The following is a 19,352-nucleotide window of genomic DNA, read 5'->3' as shown; positions in this document are numbered from 1 at the left end:
CTTCTTGCTTGTATGCTTTTGCTCTGCTTCATGATAGTGTTTGTGTTAGTCAACTTAGTCCCATATCATATCATTCCAAATGGGGGAAACCTATTCATCAGATGAAAAGAGAGGAAAACACCCACAGGAAAGAAACAGAGCTCAATAAAGATTCAATGACCTAGAAAATGCAAGACGCTGGCAGCGATGAAACCGGTCTAGACTTTTATACTGGCGCGCTTCGAAACATGCAGAATCAAAGAATGGGACAAAGGATATAACGCCGTGAATCAATGAGAACAATGCTTCCAACCGAAAGAATAAGCCCCTCCCAGTCAAGAACCTGAGACGCCGTAGTCTATTGTCATTCACGAGCCATGAGCGTGAGTCATCGAGCGCTACAGAAAAGGAGGATGGTGAAATGTCTGGGAGTGAGACTTGAAAGCCACAAAATAAAAGAGGCAGAAACACCAGGGAGAGAAAGAGGAAATTGAGCTGGAAGGAAAAAAGCAGCAGCAGCAGCAGCAGCAGCAGCATGCGCCCGTTTTGTTTATCTAGCGGCCAGAGTCCATCCCCAAGCAAGCCAGCAGCAGCTCGAGCACCAAGCACCAAGGCCTGGCCGAGACTGGGGACACGTCCTAGCAGAAAGCCACATCCTGGATGGCTGGTCTGCAGAGTCAAATCTCCCGGGACTCTGATCCCTGAGATGAAACGGCCTTTGAAGAAAGATTATTGGATGGCGTTTGAAGATGGTCGCTGCACCAGCAGGCCTGAAGTGTAGATGGAGGCGGGGATTGGCTGTTGGGGAAGCTCGCCAACTGTGTAAGCGCCGGGCTCGGGATGGAAGCGCCAGAGGGAGCTATTTTTGTTCCGCGGCGATTTTATTGGCTAGAATCATGTTTCATCAATTTTTCAATCCGATTGTTTCTAAATACCTGTCTAGTTATCATGATTGCGAAGTGAACAATATCAGAGTCTCGAAAACTGGTTCGTGCCAGCGTTGATTTTTATGGGGGAGTCCATGACTACTATACCAACCCAATTTCCTGTTAGTTCCCCGTCCCCAGTAACAATGCTAGTAACAATAACAAATCCCGCATCTGGTATAAGCCTCAAGAAGAACATCCCGTACCAAGGTCCACCCGCACTCCGGAGCTCTCCCTATGCATAAGTACAAATCATGAAGGCGATGCAAGGTATATATAGCAAACAGAAGAAGACGCCCCCTGAATGTCGAACAGACTGTTGCCAGGGGTATCACAAAAGGAATCATCGCTTGAAGAAGTATGGGAGTATGCCGTCACCGTGATCTAGAAGTAACATGGTATAGGAGAGGAGGTAGCGAAAGACAAGATAATTTCGTCAAAGTCGGGATGCAGCAAACGAGGAGACAGCCTCTAACCACTGCAGATCACCGTCGGTCATCAGAGTACTGAATGCCTTGCATCGGCGCAGCTGACCCGCCCATGATGGGTGGGAGAGTACGCGGCTGATCTTGGTGCATTCCAGGTCCCGCATTGTAGCCGGAGAAGATCGGCCCATGCGCCTGTCCATTCGATTGGGCAGGCATCGCATGATGGTCAAAAGGACGAGTCTGGCCGTTTCCGTTTGCTTGCTGAGCACGCAGCTCTTCATTTTCCACTCGCAGGACTTCAATGTCCCTGCGCGCCACTTGAAGTGAGCCCTCCAGTTGGTTAATGTAATCGATCGCTAGTGAAGGTCAGTTACCTGTTCATTTCCTTTGCTTTCGCGGGGATTGAAGTACCTCTTGTTAGTGTCTCCCACTTGCTGGATTTGTTATTTTGGTTTTGTGGGAGACGCGCCCGTAGACTTTCAAAGCAATCCTTCATCTCGCTCCGGCGTTTTCTCTCTGCCAATTTGTGAGTGACTCGAAGCTCCGGTGTCCGGCTGTAGGGTGTATTATTAGTGTGCGGGTCCGATTCCATTAGGCCGCGAACTTGTTTATGCTGTAGAGTATGGTGGTGTACATTTTGAGGCAGTTCTGCAGCTTATTAGTCTACTTCGGTCTATCTTCTTTGATCCACATACCGTGTTGGCCGTGAGGCAACCGTGATGACTCGGAGTAAATGCTGTTTAGAGATTCGGTAGCGCTTGCCTTGCGCGAAAACTGCGAGGACTTGTCGCCCGAAAACGAGTTCGATCGGGCAACGTCCGGGTCTGGGAAGGCGTAGGCGAGACCAGCAGTGGGAGCCTCGGCATTGTAAATCTCCGAACGAGGATTCGATGAGATAGCAGGCGCGGTGCGGCCAGCCGCAAACCCACGGTGCTCTCGCGGACCCAGTGGAGACAAAGGTGCAGTTCCTGCATACCGAGGGCCCCGGTAAGCGTTCATATCCGTCGAGATTCCACGCTCGCGTTGCAACCCGGACACAATCGACGATTGAGAAGCATTCGTGCTGTGGTACGGAGAAGCAGGGTTTATGTTCAACGCATTGATGCCCTGGTTCATCCTGCTGTCCACGCTACTCCGCCGTGATTCCACAGGCTCCGCGATACTGCCACGTTGTGAAGGAACTTCATAGTGTTGGTTGAGGGAAGGCAGTGCCGAACCCGGCTGCGTCGAGGCAAAGTTTGGAGAAGGTTGCGCTCCTGCCGACGGAGGGGTGGTTGTGTGTTGATCACTAGAGGTGGAGTAAGGGGATCGTTCGGAGACGTACGAGACGCGTTTAGGCGAGGGTTGAGAGGATGTGAGGAAGGAAAGGGTCGGTTGGTTGCCGGTGCCGTTCGTGGCCGTAGAATAGGTGGAGGATCCTGTGAATTAAGCTGTTAGAATCGACCATGACCCGTATGCGCAAATGGATCGGTTAACAAACTTGTACTCGGAGGCATTGACCAGTTGCCAGAGTCGCGTTCAATCGTATTCAGAGATGCGTTCCCCGGCGACTTTTCTGCAGGTCCTGGAGGATGAGCCATGCTTGCGGTGAGAGTGGAAATTGAAGGTAGTGTCTGTGAGGATGTTGCGACTGGGGCTGGCCCAGCGGTGGTCGGCCCCCAGGGGCGATGGCCAAGAGTCGAGTCCATGGCGATTCGCGATCACTCGAGAAATGAGCGTTTGAAGGAGTTTGAAGCCGAAACAAAAACGTTATCTCATGTCCTAGGAGTAACGTGGGTATCAAGAATATGCAACAACGATTGTTGGTCGCGAAGAAGATTCTGTAAAGCTGCGAATTGGCACTTTTGTAGCTGATGGGTATGGTACACTGGCGCAAAAAGAAAAAAAAGATCCGGATCGTATTGATGCGTCGGAAAATTCGACAAGACGTAAATTGGATATCTGAGGGCGATCAAGATGCGAAGCTTTTTCTCGAGAACCGAATTGCGACTTTCCGCTCCCAGGTCAAGTTCTGGCTTCGGGTAGAAGACGATACCCCTTCACTGCTAAAGAACTCTCGAGGTGAACGTAGACCTGTAGCAGGTTCGCAGGTCGGAATGCAGCAGAAAGATACGGTGTATTGGTAGCGAGGGACGGATGCGACAGAGATTGAGTGAGGAACAGGACGTCAAGGGAGAATTCGTGGACAAGGAACGGCGGCGGTCGTTGAAGAGAGGATGTCGGGGAATGGACGACGGGGCGTGGTAATATTCAAGGAGCGAAGCAGGAGCGAAGCCGGATGGAATCACCGACAAGGGGAGCAAAAGAGAACGAGAAAGTGGGGAAGACCAATTGTCGGAAAAATCTGCTTGAGATCGAGTCCGGGTTAAGATCCAGTGACTTTTATTCAAAAAAAAGTGAATAAATAATAATAATAATGACGGGCGGCGAGAAATGAGTCCAGGGATAATCTTAAAAGACCTTGGAACCTGAAGGTGGTTTGCTGTGCCAGGGAGCGGGTCTCTTACCTCTAGTGCCAGTTCAAACGTTTTAAGTGAGAACGTGGCATGAGATCTAGAAGGACTAACAATTGGGCGAGAAGCACGATTAGGGCAAAGCGTCCGTCTGCATTCACGGCTGGCAGAGCGTCAACCTCGTAAAGCGACCAGCCAAAGCGAGGCTGCGGGGAGCGGGCGAGCGGGCGCGCAAGGAGCCAACAGAATGGCCAGATGCAACAACAGAGGTGGGAGGGGACGGAATCGCAAGGGTCACACTGATCGCGGGCTGGTTTTGTGCCAGTGACAAATACCGCGTCTCTGTCGGGAGTGAAAGATGCCTAGGTATCTGCTCCAAAGGAGTTTTGTGAGATTGAGATCTGGATGGCCGAGGCCAAGGGGAACAATAATTCACAGGAGTACAAGTGGTTGATTTGCAGAGAAGAGGTAAGAATTGGCGATGGTGGTATCCGAGTGGGCCAGACGGAGAGAGAGAGAGAGACTCGAAGAAATAATGCTGGAAGATTGTAGAGACAGTCTCAAAACAGAGAAGAGGGATTGAGAAGAAAAAAAGTCGAGCAGTATCAGCAGTCGAGCACAGGAGAAATGACGAAGATGACAGGCGAAGAGCAATCTTTTCTTTTTTCTTTTCTTTTTAGTATTATCCTTTTTTTTTTTTAAAGATTATTACTTCTGGCTGGAATTACTGGATTTGTTCCTGATGATGTGACCTTCGAATAGTACTACTACTAGGAGTAATGCCACTCTCTCGTTCCAGTCTTCAGCCATGAAGTTTGAACCATAATTTAACTTGAACCATCCGAGGTCCAGATGGCATTCGACGTGATTCATGCCCTCATCTTGCCTTGCGAATCTCCGTTATAATCTCTCTACTGTCTGCCTACCAGTCACTGGTCCTGTAACACAGAGAGTGCGTGACAAATTAGACACATCTCACTGACCTGCAAGCGGGCACGTTTCCGGGAAGATACACCACAATTTGAGCACAGAAAGAACGTGACAGAGTATTCTTGGCGTACCTCGTGGGCTCATGGCTCGTAAATGAGTTCTAAGCTATAGTTAGCTGATTCATAGTTCCGCTTCTCATTGACTCTTGAGATAGCCTCAGCCCCGAGCCTCCCGAGAAGAACTGGGTCAGTAATGACCCAGCGATGCGCTCTTGGTGAGCAACCCTGTGGTCCGAAATGTATGGAAAGTCAAGCGTCGCCATCAAATCCTCCTTTGTTATTTGCACTGGGTGGCTTTGTTGGCGCCAGGTGGGTTGACTCGTCCGAAGAGCCTATTTCCACTTCCGCCACACGACACCCAGATTCAGAGGTCGAGAATATCGAGCAGCTCCTGTTCAGTAAGCCGGTGGCAGGTCTCGCAGCTTGACAAGGAGTGGTTGCATTCGGGATTTCGCCGCAGCCCGAATGCCAGGCACCAAACGTACATCGATCCATTGAGCTCTCAAAGGTCTCCACAGGGCAGGATCGACAGAAGAATCCAATCATATCTCGAGCATCTCCCTGCTCTTTATTCTGCAGCAGCGCAGCTGGATAATTCGCACAATATCACAGAATTCCTCCTCAGAAGTCCCGTCTTTATATTGACAGGAAGTGACATCCTTGGCTCGTGACTTTTGAGCTCCTAAACAATCTTCCTCGATTCTTCAGGAACAGCTCAGAGCCAGAGAACGAGGTCTTTTGTGAGGAAGCACAGAAATCTGGAGTTGAAGAAGCTTTGCCGGACTTGGGTAAACGTGGAAACTGTGTTGGGAAATCAAGATGCAGATCCCGCCAAGCCAGGAGCGCCATCCATGATCCATCCATGATTCTTCCACCGCAGCGGCGCAGCCTCCAGGTTGTTCTCACCCCACACCAGGATGATGGGCTGTTGCATGTGCGAGAAGCATGCGCGCAACCAAGGACCTTCATGGCCCTTCTCGCTGTCGATCTCCTCACAGGGACTCGACTTTCCTCAGAGCAACAGAGAAGCAACAGAGACAATAATAAATGGAAAGAGGCAGGCAATTGGGTGCCGGGCTGACCCGCTTTCAGCGCTTCGGATCCAGACAAACGAAGGCGTCTCAGCCACGAGGAGTTTGAAAGGAAGGCTACAAGGCTAGACCAGGCTCAGAGCTACTTTGGTCGCAGCTAAAAGAGAATGCTTTCCCAACCTAGGAAGGTGCTATTTAAGGGACTACCTCCGACAGGGTCATCCGGGAAGTGGGACTCAATTCACTCAGGGGATCGCTGTTTGCAAGATGCAACCACCACGCTTGCTTTTCAACAGAATGCATCCCATGGGCTGAAGAATTGCCAGTTGCAACGATAGTGGGATGAGCTCAATACACTTTTCCAGAGTGTGTGGGCTCGGCCGTTTGACATTCCTGGCAAGCTAGGGATTGGGTGTCCAGCGTCCACTCGGGCGGCACGGTCCTGTCCAAGTCTCTGCATCATCAGGATCCGGTTAAAGCAGTCTCACCTCATCACCTTCTCAACAGTCTTGAATTTTAGGTTATTTTACCTGCCAGAACTATTATACTTTGAATCGGGTCAGCTGGCATCGCACCATGCCAATATGACAGATAAAATGCGACTAGAAATTGACAAGAGAGACCAAGCACCGGTCTCGATACCGGCGACATTCACGTGGCCAAAATGAAACGATCGGCTCCAGGGGTCCAAGGGATGCGAACCGCCAAAAGCGTCGTCAGCCCCGTCATCTGGTAACGGTCTGGTATTCATGTGGCATCGCCCTCCTTGCAGCCTGCGCGAGTCTCACTGGTAACTGGAGTGGACTCAGTGGAGAGGCTCAGCAGAAATCATCATCAGACACCTGCCTCTCGCACCTCGTGTCTTTGCTGAAGAAAGGGCCGACCGACCAGTTTGCAAGTCCACCGTTATCCATCAGTTAGTCCCTTGTCCAATGAACACTCCGGGGTCATTCTAGGTTCTCCGTCAGCTCTCGCCAGTCCCGCAGCCACCGAACACAGCAGGATGCGCTGTCGCCGAGAAATGTCGTTTGGCGGATGATCTTCAAGAACAGACAGCCTCAGATGAATAATGGTCGAGTATCAGCATGCCAACTGCTGATGAGAAAGCTACTCAGCATGGGTTCGACTTGTGGTGCCAAAGGGCGAGATCAGCGCCCCGCTTACAAGAGTCCAAAAATGCAGCAGACTCAACTTGGCTAACTCATTAATTTGACTTTCCAGCAGCAGACACATGGCATCCATGGTGGGATGTGGAATGATCGCCGCTAGGGAACTTGTCCCGGTCATGGAGGTGGGCTTTGTGGACTCAGTGGAGCTGCAGGCGCTTGTTCGATCTCAGGACTTCAATCATCAATGACGCCAAGTCCAGAACAGCTGCGTGGTTTGTGTCTTGCTTTTACAAGGGATGATGCTTGTCTTATCAGGTCAGACAACAACGCGGTCTGCGAATGCATGGGAGGGGAGTCTTTTCCCTTGCTTTGTCTTCAGCAAACAAGAAGCTTACGCGCACGCTTTTGCCACTAACCACACACCGGCGGAGAACCCGACTCATGGCCCCGCTCTCAAGAATGTGAGCTCTCCTGGCGATGCACATGCTGTCATGCTGGACCTGATTTCCACATCTTGGTTCTTCCCAAGTCAGGTCTCTGCACTGCCCTTACTCGTCCCTAGCTGGCACATTCTAGAGTTCCGCCTCGTACATCATATCCGTGCGTGCTGGGCCTGCCCTTGCGTATGATTCAGGACAGGAAAGCTTCCTGATCGGTCTTCCGCGAGTCAGGAGCGAAAACAGAGACCAGATGGTTCCGAATAAAGTTTTGAAGATCATCCGAGAGAGCTTAGAGGTAGCAATGGCGATCGCGACTGACATCTTGATTGCAACGAGGTAAATCTGGACTCTTGTCACTCTTTGAGAAACGAAACACTTGATAGTCAACGGTGATACCGCCAAATCTGGACTCCAGAGGGTTAACCAACCTGTCCAACAATCAAGCTTCCTTGTCTTTCTCTATCTTCCGACGGCCAAACGCAGTTGTTTGTTGACGCGTCGCTCTTGGTCGGGCCTCGCAATCCAGCCATCACAGGGGGCACTGGACTGGATGCTTGCTCGCTTTCGCTCACTGCGCAATAACTCCGTCTCCGATTCGCTTCCCAGACTCAAATCCGACAGCTTGCCTGGACAACGGGATTAGGCCAACGTGTTCTGTTTGTAACCATTATTATCAATGGCCGGGACGCCACACCACGACAGCAAGGTAACACCAATGACACGGCATGGACAAACCCTCAGCAGTCAGACTGTCAGAATATCCTGGCAGCTGGCCAGTCAAGCCTGTGCTTTCATCTTTTCACAAGGGTTCCCTGTTTGGCGACCGCGTGCTTGTCCGCCCGAATTTTGAGCCAGCCGCGGCACCAACTCCATCTTCATTAATGCGCCCAGATTCTAGAAGCAGTGGTATGGGACGACAGAGCTCGGAGGAGAAAGCCGATGATGCTTGTTGAATAGGAGTCTTGGCAATTCTCCAGCTCATATCGCATCCATTTCAGACACCAGTCCCGACTCTTACTTCCAGGGACTTTTCGAACACTGCGGGCGAATTGAGTTTCTTTCTTCTGCTGCTGCTGCTGCTGCTGCTGCATCGGCCGTGTGGTACAACCCTCACAACGAGGTGGTACTTGCTGCCTACAGGATGCATACATATGTAATCCGCCGGCCACTTGCAGCGGTGTGACTTACAAGGAGGGCCTTGTCAGAGGTTGATGGTCGCTTCGCTTCGCGTTTGATCCGAGGGGATGTATAAGCGATTTATGAAGAGCCTGAGCTATGGGGATATCTGGAACAAAAGCACGTGAGTGAGGGTGCCATACTCCATGTCATCTTGCGTCTGAACCGAGAAGAGATGCAGGGCTTCTTTATTTTCCGATTCATCCAGCAATCTTCTCTCGCAGCCGAGCACGTCGCGGGCGCTACATGGTACAAGCACTTTCGTATACACGGCAATACTCCTAATAGATGCCCGAACAGTTCCGTGCGAAACTGCCTTACTTGTGAAAGATGATTATACTCCTGTGGCTGTTCCTGGTTCATCCTGGCTGATATTGTCTCACTGTTTGGATGCCGGAACTTCATACAACATAGTCCAGATCAGGGATATATATCCGAGTGCTACTACAGATCACATCTCAAACTTCTGGTTATCATCGACTACCCCGGTGATCAATCATGCTTATCATGTTGGAGATTATCTGCCCATGAAATTATTTACTCACAGCTATACTAATACAAATAACAGATGGTGAAGATAGGAGGGATGGGAAATCATCGCCTCATCGAAACCTCCGAAGCGGCGATCGATCAGACTATCCGAAGAAACGATATCAGCTATCAACCATCGACTGAGGGACAAACCTCGATCAAATATCGACTTTGACACATGATTCACATTTCACTCGTCTATCTTATCTCGGCAAGATACAACATGACAAAGAGTCTCCTAGCATCGACTCCCTTTTTCTTTTTTTGGTGAGATAGCATAGATCGCAAACGACCGAGCTGTCTGTTTGTGCCTCCGCGGAGATCTTCGACAATCTCACGCTCCCACCCACGACATCTGTCTCCGCATTTTCTCTACAGGGTTAATCTAGTATCAGTCATCCCCTCTCAACCATGCCAATATTGACTCATCAATAAGTCATCAACCTATCCGCTCGACCAAAGACAATATCCCCCGACTCGATGGAATATCCAAGGACAATCTGCCATTCAAATTGATTGATTGATGACTGGGCATCCGCCGTCCGGCAACGGGCAGCGGGGGCAGGCAGCGCCAATTCAGCCACGTGCTCCAATTCAGCCGACAACTTACCAGTTCATCCTTAAAAAACTTTCGTCAAAAAATTGATCGGTCCGGTGCCCACTTGCCATCCGTATTCCGTGGTTGAATATCCTCTGTACCGTCAATGAGGGCGAGATTGACCCAGTCAGCTTCCGCCCCACGTTTTCGCTCCAGCCTACTCTGATCTCATCTCCTCATCTGTGGCTTTGAACAGCCTTCAAGGGACGGTCGGCCGACTTGACATCCCGTTCTTTATCAGCATTCGCTAATGGAGTAAGCACCTGCAAGCATGAGCCACGGATCTGGTATACCCCAAACTGAGAGTCACCAATTGAGTTCAAGGTTGTGACGTTACTGAAGCAGCATGGATGCATATTCCTAATAGAGTTAGATTACGCATAATGTCACCAGGCGATGGCGTAGCCACACAGATACTACTGGTAGATTTGCAAAAGGCGGAAGAACAAGCGAGACCGGACAATCGGAGAGAATTCACCGAGCTTACACATTGCTTGCCCTGCAAGTTGGAACATGGAACGAACATGAAGAACAATACGAATGCGAATCCTGCGACTCGATTCATCAATCTGTCTTCTGCATCCATTACCATCCACTGAGACGGAACGAGCTTGTGAAGACTCGTGGCTCGCTCCACGTGGGATTTGTCCTGCACCTAGAGGCGAGATGGGACTAGATTTGTCTTCACATTGTTCTTTGCACTACTAAAACACCCACAGATGTCTCTGTCGAAGCGTGGAAACTGGGATCGTACGGAGTACCTCGTGGCTCACGACTGGCGAACTGGATACCAAATCCTGGTGGCTTGAAAGTACAACAGCCTAACAGGGTTCACGATCCTCTCGCTCCTTCTGCACGACCGCACAGCGCCCATGGATAATCGTATCGGATCGATCATCTTGAAAAATAAGTGGAGCTCGGGCTGCTGTTTCGTTTCATCCTCTCGCCATTACTTCTTCATCCAGTCTAGCTCTCGCCTCGCGAAGTATGTACCTGGCGAGCTCCTCAAAGCTCATCATTCCCCGACTCGGGGTTATCGAGGACCAAAGATTCCTTCCTCTCGGGGGAAAAACCACGAAAAGGATTTTGGATCGGAGATAACCTGCTTGAGCCTAGTTTCCGATTTACAAACGAGCTCCGGCGCTGCGGGCCAGTTCTCTGTACTCGTCTCCACGGCCACGCTCCAGCCCAGCGTGGTCGCTGGATCCTGCCTGCTGGGGCTGTGCTTGGTGCAGTGGGGGGGTTCTGGCGGCTTTTGCCGCTTGGTCAATGAGCTCGGATATTATTGTGGATCGTGGGCGTTGTGTTGGCTTGGCGTGTATAAGAGCGATCCCTTTCGCAGAATCCTTTGGGAATTTATACTGTGATGCCTAGATTTTTATAGTATGGCTACATGTGATGCGGCCAGAATAAAGAAGATGGGGGTTTGCGTAACTAACTGTGTGGCTTGGACGAGCTTCAGGGCGGCAGCCTGAAAGAGGATGAAACAGGTGAGGCGAGACGAGACGAGAGGAGATGGGACAGGGCCAGAGGGAGGGGTGGGGGACTGATCTTGATGACTCCAGGTATGAAAGCTTTCTTGGTGTTGTAATTTGAAGGCAAATTATAGACAATATCGGAGAATTATTGTGCATCAATACGTCAATTGGCTGATATTCAAGAAGATATACATCGTAGATTCCTGGTATCAGATCGATATTTTTAGTCCTCACCCTCCTCCATCTCATCTTCATCCTCTTCGTCATCATCACCCTCCTCATCGTCATCACCATCCTCTCCATCACCATCCCCAAACTCAACCCCCATCTCCCCGGTAACATCCCACCGATCCCCCTTCGCCGCCGCACTAACATACTTGACAAACCTCAGCGTCCCACTATCCCTCAGCACAATGCTAAGTCTGTTCCAGCCGGCCGCCGTGCTGAACAGGATACCGTCGTCTTCGTCATCGGCCGCAGAGCGGTAGATCGCTGCGTCCTCCTCGTCGTCATCGTCGCCGGCCATGTAGATTTCGTAGCCGCCAACGGACGGTTCGTCGGTCTTGGTTAACAAGGAGGAGTCCTTGGTTGGTTTTTGGGCGGCGCTTGAGCCCGAGCTTGAAGGTTCCTTGGCCTTTTTGGCGCTGTCTTCGCCTTCGGCTTCGTCATCGCCTTCCGGGTCTTCCTTTTCCCAACCGCTCGTTGGGGTCAGACATAAGGTAAGTTCGAGGCGTGGCTCCTCGCCGGCGTAACTGCTAGCGAGGGTATAGTCCTGGCCACGCCGGAAGCGACGTGCGAGAAAGTTGTAGCTCGTGATACGATCCGAGCCTGTGATGAGGGCCAGCCACTTGCGGAAGGGCTTTGAGGGGAAGAGGTCGTTGAGGAGTTCTTGGATGGGCGATGCTGTGCCCTTAGTAGCGGTCGAGTGCTCTTGGTACAAGTACCGGTGCTTGTGAGGGGGTCTGGCGACGGTCCAGTCCGTGGTTGACTGGATCTCGTCGGCGGAGGCCGGGAGCTTCTGTTTCTCCTGGTCCTCAATGTAGGCGCGGACTTTTGCGGAGAACTTTTTCGAGAGGAAGTTCTCTAGGTTTAGGGATGAGTCGTTGAGGAAGGCGTCGGACATTTCGTCGGCGATGTCCGGGGTCAGGTAGGAGGGGGCGATGTACTGGATTAGGAAGTTGAGGTCAGACTCGCTAAATTCTGTGCTGGGATCCTCTTCCTCGGGTTCAGCTTTGGCTTTGCCCTTGTCCTTTGCGTCCTCCTCTGATCCTGGTTTGCGTTCGTCGTCATCGCAGGCAACTGTCTTTGGTTGTGGGAGGTCGTAGATGTCCGCGCGACCCTGGAGCTGGGAGAGGGAGCTGCGCTCAGCGAGCTTCTCCTCCAATCCCTCCTCAAACCCGTCCTCGCCACGCTGCGGGATATGGAACCATCCACTGATGGCCATCCGGACGCGCTTCTTCGACTTGTCCTCACCATCGGCCGGGTGATAGACTTCCTCGACGTCATGGAAACTCTCACCGGGCTGGACGGTGAAGAAGCTCAGCTGATTGAATGCCGGCGGGATGCTGAGAGTGTAATCGGGGCTAGGAACCTTGACGTCCTCGCCCTTGGCGTCCTTCTTCGTCGTCGTTGGGTACAGGCGCAGGGCGCCGCCCCATTCCGCTTGCCAGGGCGTGTCCGGGTCCGTCAGATACAGGATGTAGCTCAGTCGTCGGCTCCCAATCACATCATCGTGGCAAAGTAGGTGGCACCCCTCGTTGTAGATGTTGATGGCCATGTCTGTCTTTTGCCCACTGAGCTTACCCGAGCCAGTCACCGAGGAGAGAAACTCGCGGAACCGCGCGGAGTAGAGAGCATCGCGAAGCTTCAAGATCGACGGCAGACGCGACAGTGACCCATCGTCCAGACCGTCAAGGTTTGCGAGATCTCCCGACTGGAAGATCTTGTAAATGTCCGTCTCCTTCTCGGTGAAGTCTAGATGCGCCTGGATTTCGTCGCGGACGGATCGTAGGAGGGAGTCTTCGATCAGCGGGTGGATGACGCCATGCTTGTACCTATTTAACGATTCAATTAGAATTACACGCGTAAGCAAACCTTGGGGTATGCGGTATTCAAACGTACGGCTCCGACTGGGAATATGCTTTGGTATACTTCTGCTGCTCCGCGGAATCGAACAGACCGTCGCGGAAGCGCAGAGCAACTTCCTCGCTGGACAGGGCGCGCTTTTTTGAGTCGGGCTGGCCATTGCCATCGAAAGACTCTCTGCCGTTGGTCTTGCGCTTCATTTTGGCTCACTGTGCGGTTGTCGTGAGGGGAGAAGAGTCTCAGATGCCGGGTGGTCGGGGTGATTTTTTTTAGGCGGTGAGCCGCGCGCCAGAGAGCAATCAGGCCATTCCGAGCCCATCAGGCCATACAATCCGACAACTTTTTGAACAAATACAAGTTTTGAGCTTATAGTACCACTGAGGTAACCAGAGTAAATAACTTGTGTTTACTCAAACCTAGAGCGACACTTTTTAGGGCCAAGTGTCGTTGCATGCATCAAGAGGGGGCGGGTTCGCGGAGAAGGGCTGCCCACGCCGATCTATGTATTGCTGCGCTATCGGAGGCCGATAAGACAAGCATACGGTCCAGCCTTCGTCATCGAAGGCCACTCACTGCTTGCTTCAGCCGACTCCTCCTGTCAGACATACCCCAAACATTCCTCACATCCTCACATAAGATGGGCCACAGTTAGCACATATCTTGCTTCACAAACAAAGAAGTTATATACATACTTTTTTTACGACTTCCACCGCGCAGGCAACCTAGATCATCGCATCACATCGCATTTACAGACCAACACCAGCCTCTGGGCGCCAAAAGCTCCACGAGCCAGGAACAATGCAACCACCAACCCAAGAAACCCCACCCGACGAGCCCTCTCGCCCAGGTACACCACCACGCCCACCATACTCCCCCGTAACCCCGGTCTTTGCGCACCTCGCGCCCGTCAACAACCCCTCTGCCGCATCAAACGGATCACAGCACCCCATAATCCCCCCACCAGCTGCGTCGCCATCACCAACATCACAAGCACCGCCATACAGCTCACTCTCGCGACCGTCTCCCCCGCCACCAATACCTGCCTCCTTTGCGCCCGAACCGCCGCCTGTCCCGATATCTGAAAGCGAGAACCCCGATGCTATTGCGCTGCGCTCGGCGATTTCGATACTGCAACTGCAGAAGCAGCAGGGGTTAAGGGATATACGGGTGCTGGAGAGGATGAAAGAGGCTGCGGCGAGAGAGCCGGAGAAGTTTGCGCGGGAGCTTGCGGCGGGGAATCTGGTCAGGAAGGAAAGCGGGGCGTTTATTGATTTCAATCATGATGACGAGGATGACGAGAATGATGCTGGGCAACGAGATACAAATGGGTTCGGCGGGACGATTCCCCCGCCGCAGAATGTTGTCCGTATGCCGCCGATCAACTGGGCAAAGTATCAAGTCGTCGGCGAGCCTTTGGACAAGATGCACGAGGAGCAGGTGCGTCGTCCGTCTGTAGGCGAGCCGAGACGGGATGAGCTCGGGAGGTCGCCAGAGTACCTGCTCGCGTCGCCATACCGACCACTGGTAGATAAGCTGGAGAGCCCGACGAAAGACAAAGGGTCCAGCAAGAGCAAGAAAGGGTGAAATGGTGCTATCGACAAAACAGAAAGGGCCTAGTAGTTATCATACACTCGCTGCCTTTTGGGACAGCCCTCCTAAAGTACATCAAAACAACCCTCGCCGACTAGGCCACAAGATCCATCTCGTCTTCACCAGCCGCATCGTCAACATCATCAACAGTCTCATCTGAGTCGACTGAGTCGTCCGAGCCGATTTGACAGCCACCATCTCCTTTTCCATAATCCTCATATTCACCACTAGACTCCTCCTCCTCCTCAGACTCTCCACCAGCCAAAGCCCCAACCCCCTTCTTCATCTCTTCAATCTCCTTCATAACATTCTGCAACTGCGCATGTGCCCTCACAACCCTAAGAAACTGCTTCCTCTCCACATCCCCACCCTTTTCCCCCTCACCATCTGCCGGATCCAAATCCCCCAACGCCCCCGGAAACCCTTCTTCCAGCGCAACATCAACATCAGCGCCCTCCTCCCCAACCCCAACCTCCACCTCCGCCTTTCTCGGCGGCAACATCTCAAGAACCTCCCTCGCCTCCTCCCTCGACGCGTTCGCTCCCTTGAGCGCTTCAAGTGTCTTCGCGCGAAGCCGCTGTAGTACCTGCTTCCGGAGCCCTTCGCGCTCGCGCAGTTTCTCGCGCAGATGGTGTGCGTGCGCGGCGGCGGCGGAGGCGGCTTTTGCGGCGAGGTGTGCTTGTAGCCAGGCTCGGGCTTTGGGGTCGGGTGGGGCGCACTTTTCTAGGATTGCTGCTATTGTGTCGTTGGTTATGGGGCCTGTGTTGGGGAGAGTAGGCAGGTTCGCTGGCTGCCCGAACTGGGTTTGTGAGGTTGCTAGCTGGGAGGATGTGGTTAGTCCATACTTCTCATCGTGTCAGTCTGGTCTTGAGACCTAGAGTGCTTGTACTTGTGCTTGCGCTCAACTTGAACTTGCATCTGTGTATCAGAAAAGTATACAAGCCAAACACACAAACCCACCACAACCACACCAGCAAATAAGTAACCAAAAACAAAACAAAAATAACGAACATACCCAATCAATCCCAGCCCAACCACCAGCCATTTCACCAACAGTACTTCGGCTATACTGAACCTCCCCGGCTGCAATCCCCTCGCCGATGTCGTCACCCGCGGGAATAAACGGCTCCTTGAGCGCCTGCGCCTTTGCAGCCCAGAACCTCGCCATCTTGAGGCTGTATGTTTCATGGTGGGGCCGCTCGCTTTCGATGCCTGGGGCGGGTCGATTGGGCTGCGTGTTGGTGTTCGGATTGAGGTTGGAGCTTGCGTTGGACTTGGAGGTGACATGGGCGTTCGTCACGGTATCGGGGCTGGTGGTTTTGAAACTGGTATTCGAGGTAGCATAGGCGTTGGAACTCGGTTTGGAAGTCGTAACGGTGGTGGGATTGGTAACCTTGGAGCTGGTATTTGAGCCGACATGGGCGTTGGTATTAACATTTGCATTCGTTTTGGCGTGAGGATTGGCGCTGCTTTTATACCCTGGTGTAACGCCTCGAACCGCGCCACTGGGCGTGAAATTTGTCAGAGATGAGATGGCGAGGTCGAGGGGAGACGGGGGTGCGCGGCGCTTCATTTTGTATGGGTTTCTTGTGTCTCTGTAGGGTTTGGATTTGAAGATGAGTAATGATTGGGTGAAAAGTGACCAGATTCTTTTTCCAGTGGTGTTGCTATTCGATCTCGAATAGAGGAGAGGGGGGAGAGAGATGCGATGATAATAAGATCATGGCTGCGTTGTGTTGTGTTATGTGCATGATTGCTCGGCGTTGCTGGCGACTTGAATATGGAGGCATGGCTTGGTAGTTCAGGGTCTTTTCGGCACTATGAAGGATAAGAAGTAGTTGTGCTTAGTAGTATTAAGGGTAAGGTGGAAAAGTGAAGAGAAATATGCTATAGACCAGGCTTTGTGTGTGAAAGATAGTATAAGGACTAATAGCTTCGTCTCAACCTGACTGTTATACAAGCACTTATCTTGAGGGAAGACAAGAACTCCTCGACTTGCATTTACCAGTATTTCTTCAAGGCACAATACCTTGCTACTAAGCTTTCCAGTATGAGCTCTTAACCCCTGGTAAAAATTGGCAGAAGAAAGTCTGCTGAAATACCAATAACTAAGGCAGAGGCCGAAGACATGAAATATGGGATGCAGACTAAGATTGTATTTGAACGCCTAATAAAAACAAATTGCGAAAAAGAAAACCTCAATATATTACGCCAGACTCCAACCATTGGAGCGAGTAGAGCAATCAGCAAAGAAAATAGGAAATTCAAATCAAGCCAGATAGATCAAACCCAGGGCAAAACCGGCCAGACTGGCAAGGCCGGGGACGAGCAGCCTGGCACCAGGGCTGATCAGTTCATCAGCGGGAGGCTGGGGACGAGGGACATCCTCAACTTCCTCGCCATTACCCTTGTCGTTGTCCTCATGCGAGCTTGTCGAAGTGGGTCTATTGTTGGCAGAGGTCTTTTGTGCATGCGCCGAGGAGCTAGGGACAGTCTTTGATGCTCGAGGTGCGGTTGGGATGAGCGGTGCGCTCGAGGCCGGGGGGGCCGGGGCAGAGGATGGGATAACGGCGCTGGAAGCATGCGCAGTGGCAGTGACCTGCGCAGGATGGCTTGACTCGACGACAGGCGCGCTGCCGCTGGGTTCAGCACGGGCGTTTGTCTCCGTGTTGGGGATGACAGGCTGAGAGGTTGTCGGCTGGGTGGTGGTGGTCTCTGAAGGAGAAGAAGGAGAAGAAGGAGAAGAGACGGGGGCAACCACAGAGGTTGAAGTGGATGTAGTAGGCTCCTGTCTGTCTCCCACAGCAGTGGAGACGGGGACAACCACAGAGTTCGAGGTGGATGTAGTAGGCTCCTGTCTGTCTTCCACAGCAGTGGAGACGGGGACAACCACAGAGGCCGAGGTGGATGTAGTAGGCTCCTGTCTGTCTTCCACAGTAGTGGAGACGGAAACACCGACCGTGGTGGTTATCTTTACTTCTTTCGCGGGAACAGAAGTAGCAACAACCGGGACGTCGACAGCAGTGGCCTCAGCAACAGCGGTCGTGGCCTCTGCATCCTCGCCTGCTTGAGCACTGACAGTGCCAGCCGCGAGGGCGAGTGCAATGAGAGTGTGTGGCTTTGAAAAGTGCATGTTGCGGAATTGAGATTGGACTTGATTTTCAAGAGTAACCGATCAACAGTAAGATCGAAGATGACTAGTCCGACAGACGAGAGCTCGACGCGATACTTATAGATCTTGTGTGGCCGAAACCGATAGCCCTACTTGTCGCGCATGTCTGCGTCCGTTTTCCCGCGCTGACGACTCCAACATCCTGGAACCGGGGTATATTGTTGAACATGGCGTTCTAAAGCTGCATCCGGAAAGCCTCCGACACAGCTGCCGGGCAAGTTCGCAAGTCTTCCGTCTCCAGTCCTGCATTCCAGAGAGAGGCAAGAATGATATCACGTGATGGGCGGATCCAGCCCTTTCAAGAGCTCGAAAACAGAAATAACGGCGAGAAACAAGGATCGATTCTTGCTTTATTGGGAGAGATTTTGCGGTTTGGTGGTTTTAGATCTGCTGGTAAATTACTGGACATGGGTGTTGCAGATTGTGGCCGCAAGCGCACAAAGCTGCGAACTCATCTGTGTTATTCGCGCGCGGAGGACTGTCGGAATTCAGCGAATTAATTGTTCCAGTCCGAGTTCTAGACATCAGTGTCCTCCCCGAGTCCGGATTATTGCAGCGTAGCCGCCTCATAAACAGGGTTCAATCTTTTGCGTGCCTGCAAGAGGCACCAACTTCAGAGTAGGTAATGTTTAACGGACGAGGGCTCATCACCGTCAAAATGTAGACCTCCATCACACGTGGGCGTACGGAAAGGCGCTGCGCAGGATGGCAGAGCAGAAGAAATTCAACCATATCCATGAGCGGAGTCAAGGTGTCCATCTCGCTGCTCGATCCACGAACAGGATTCAACACCTCCTGGCGGATGGATCAGTGCACCGCGGGGTGAATTCGCCAAAGATGAGGCCTTTGAAGTGATGTACGAGGACGGCCGGCCGAGCCAGTTTAGGGAAAAGACAAGCGGGTCTCTGTCTTCAGGTAAAAGCAGCAGCTACCTCGAATTCGCAAAGCCGCTCAGCACAAAGGAGTACCAGGACAAGGCCTTTTACACCACCCGTGGTGACCCCAGCTCTGTCTTTATCAATGAGGTGATCAGGGTGCTTAACTTGACCGGTACAGCAGAGGGCTTGTTTATCGGGAACCTGGTCCCCTCCAGGGAAGACTGGTTCTGGTTCTGCTTGGGCCCCTACTCCGGATTCGAGTTCAAAGAGATTGAGGCGGATACATACGAGCATTGGTGCGCTATGCCATGGAATCTTCCAATACTTTTATAGAGAAGCAACCAGTTAACTTTAGCGACCTGTATATGCGACACCCAACGAAGCCGAACTTGTGGGCGTTCAAGGTGGGGAGCAATGACCTTGTCGTTCTCTCAAACGGGTATAAGATTTCGCCGCTAGAGGTACCATAGGTAGGTGGTACGTATACTA

General features: G+C 52.1%; 8 protein-coding genes across 8 annotated transcripts; 3 read left to right on the top strand and 5 right to left on the bottom strand.

The window, feature by feature from the left end:
- Positions 1–6: 6 nt before the first annotated feature.
- On the bottom strand, positions 7–728 carry BJX68DRAFT_122873 (uncharacterized protein). The gene is made up of 2 exons (XM_071036153.1): positions 126–728; positions 7–26 (listed from the first exon to the last, which is right to left on the bottom strand). The coding sequence occupies exon 1, from the start codon at positions 514–516 to the stop codon at positions 142–144; it is 375 nt and encodes a 124-aa protein (XP_070897411.1). The 5' UTR covers positions 517–728; the 3' UTR covers positions 7–26; positions 126–141.
- A 542-nt stretch (positions 729–1,270) lies between these two features.
- BJX68DRAFT_122824 (putative HLH transcription factor (Hpa3)) lies at positions 1,271–3,418 on the bottom strand. The gene is made up of 4 exons (XM_071036152.1): positions 2,814–3,418; positions 2,029–2,751; positions 1,745–1,981; positions 1,271–1,689 (listed from the first exon to the last, which is right to left on the bottom strand). Exons 1-4 carry the CDS (start codon positions 3,019–3,021, stop codon positions 1,391–1,393), a joined length of 1,467 nt encoding a protein of 488 aa, XP_070897410.1. The 5' UTR covers positions 3,022–3,418; the 3' UTR covers positions 1,271–1,390.
- Positions 3,419–8,454: 5,036 nt separating this feature from the next.
- On the top strand, positions 8,455–9,637 carry BJX68DRAFT_122790 (uncharacterized protein). The gene is made up of 4 exons (XM_071036151.1): positions 8,455–8,655; positions 8,713–9,040; positions 9,100–9,441; positions 9,499–9,637. Exons 1-3 carry the CDS (start codon positions 8,600–8,602, stop codon positions 9,235–9,237), a joined length of 522 nt encoding a protein of 173 aa, XP_070897409.1. The 5' UTR covers positions 8,455–8,599; the 3' UTR covers positions 9,238–9,441; positions 9,499–9,637.
- Positions 9,638–11,361: 1,724 nt separating this feature from the next.
- BJX68DRAFT_268534 (oxidative DNA demethylase) lies at positions 11,362–13,423 on the bottom strand (the record flags this gene model as incomplete). The annotated part of the gene is made up of 2 exons (XM_071046114.1): positions 11,362–13,192; positions 13,260–13,423. The coding sequence occupies 2 exons, from the start codon at positions 13,421–13,423 to the stop codon at positions 11,362–11,364; spliced, it is 1,995 nt and encodes a 664-aa protein (XP_070897408.1).
- A 73-nt stretch (positions 13,424–13,496) lies between these two features.
- On the top strand, positions 13,497–14,857 carry BJX68DRAFT_122662 (uncharacterized protein). The gene has a single exon (XM_071036149.1). The coding sequence runs from the start codon at positions 14,022–14,024 to the stop codon at positions 14,805–14,807; it is 786 nt and encodes a 261-aa protein (XP_070897407.1). The 5' UTR covers positions 13,497–14,021; the 3' UTR covers positions 14,808–14,857.
- Positions 14,858–15,442: 585 nt separating this feature from the next.
- On the bottom strand, positions 15,443–16,723 carry BJX68DRAFT_122664 (uncharacterized protein). The gene has a single exon (XM_071036150.1). It carries the CDS (start codon positions 16,384–16,386, stop codon positions 15,739–15,741), a length of 648 nt encoding a protein of 215 aa, XP_070897406.1. The 5' UTR covers positions 16,387–16,723; the 3' UTR covers positions 15,443–15,738.
- A 359-nt stretch (positions 16,724–17,082) lies between these two features.
- On the bottom strand, positions 17,083–17,946 carry BJX68DRAFT_268531 (uncharacterized protein; the record flags this gene model as incomplete). The annotated part of the gene is made up of 1 exon (XM_071046113.1): positions 17,083–17,946. The coding sequence occupies one exon, from the start codon at positions 17,944–17,946 to the stop codon at positions 17,083–17,085; it is 864 nt and encodes a 287-aa protein (XP_070897405.1).
- An 893-nt stretch (positions 17,947–18,839) lies between these two features.
- Positions 18,840–19,333, top strand: BJX68DRAFT_268530 (uncharacterized protein; the record flags this gene model as incomplete). The annotated part of the gene is made up of 2 exons (XM_071046112.1): positions 18,840–19,159; positions 19,219–19,333. The coding sequence occupies 2 exons, from the start codon at positions 18,840–18,842 to the stop codon at positions 19,331–19,333; spliced, it is 435 nt and encodes a 144-aa protein (XP_070897404.1).
- Positions 19,334–19,352: the final 19 nt, after the last annotated feature.

This window comes from Aspergillus pseudodeflectus (assembly GCF_044049435.1).
Source record: "Aspergillus pseudodeflectus strain CBS 756.74 chromosome Unknown BJX68scaffold_31, whole genome shotgun sequence".
NCBI lineage: Eukaryota > Fungi > Ascomycota > Eurotiomycetes > Eurotiales > Aspergillaceae > Aspergillus > Aspergillus pseudodeflectus.
This window is presented reverse-complemented; position numbering and strand designations above follow the sequence as displayed.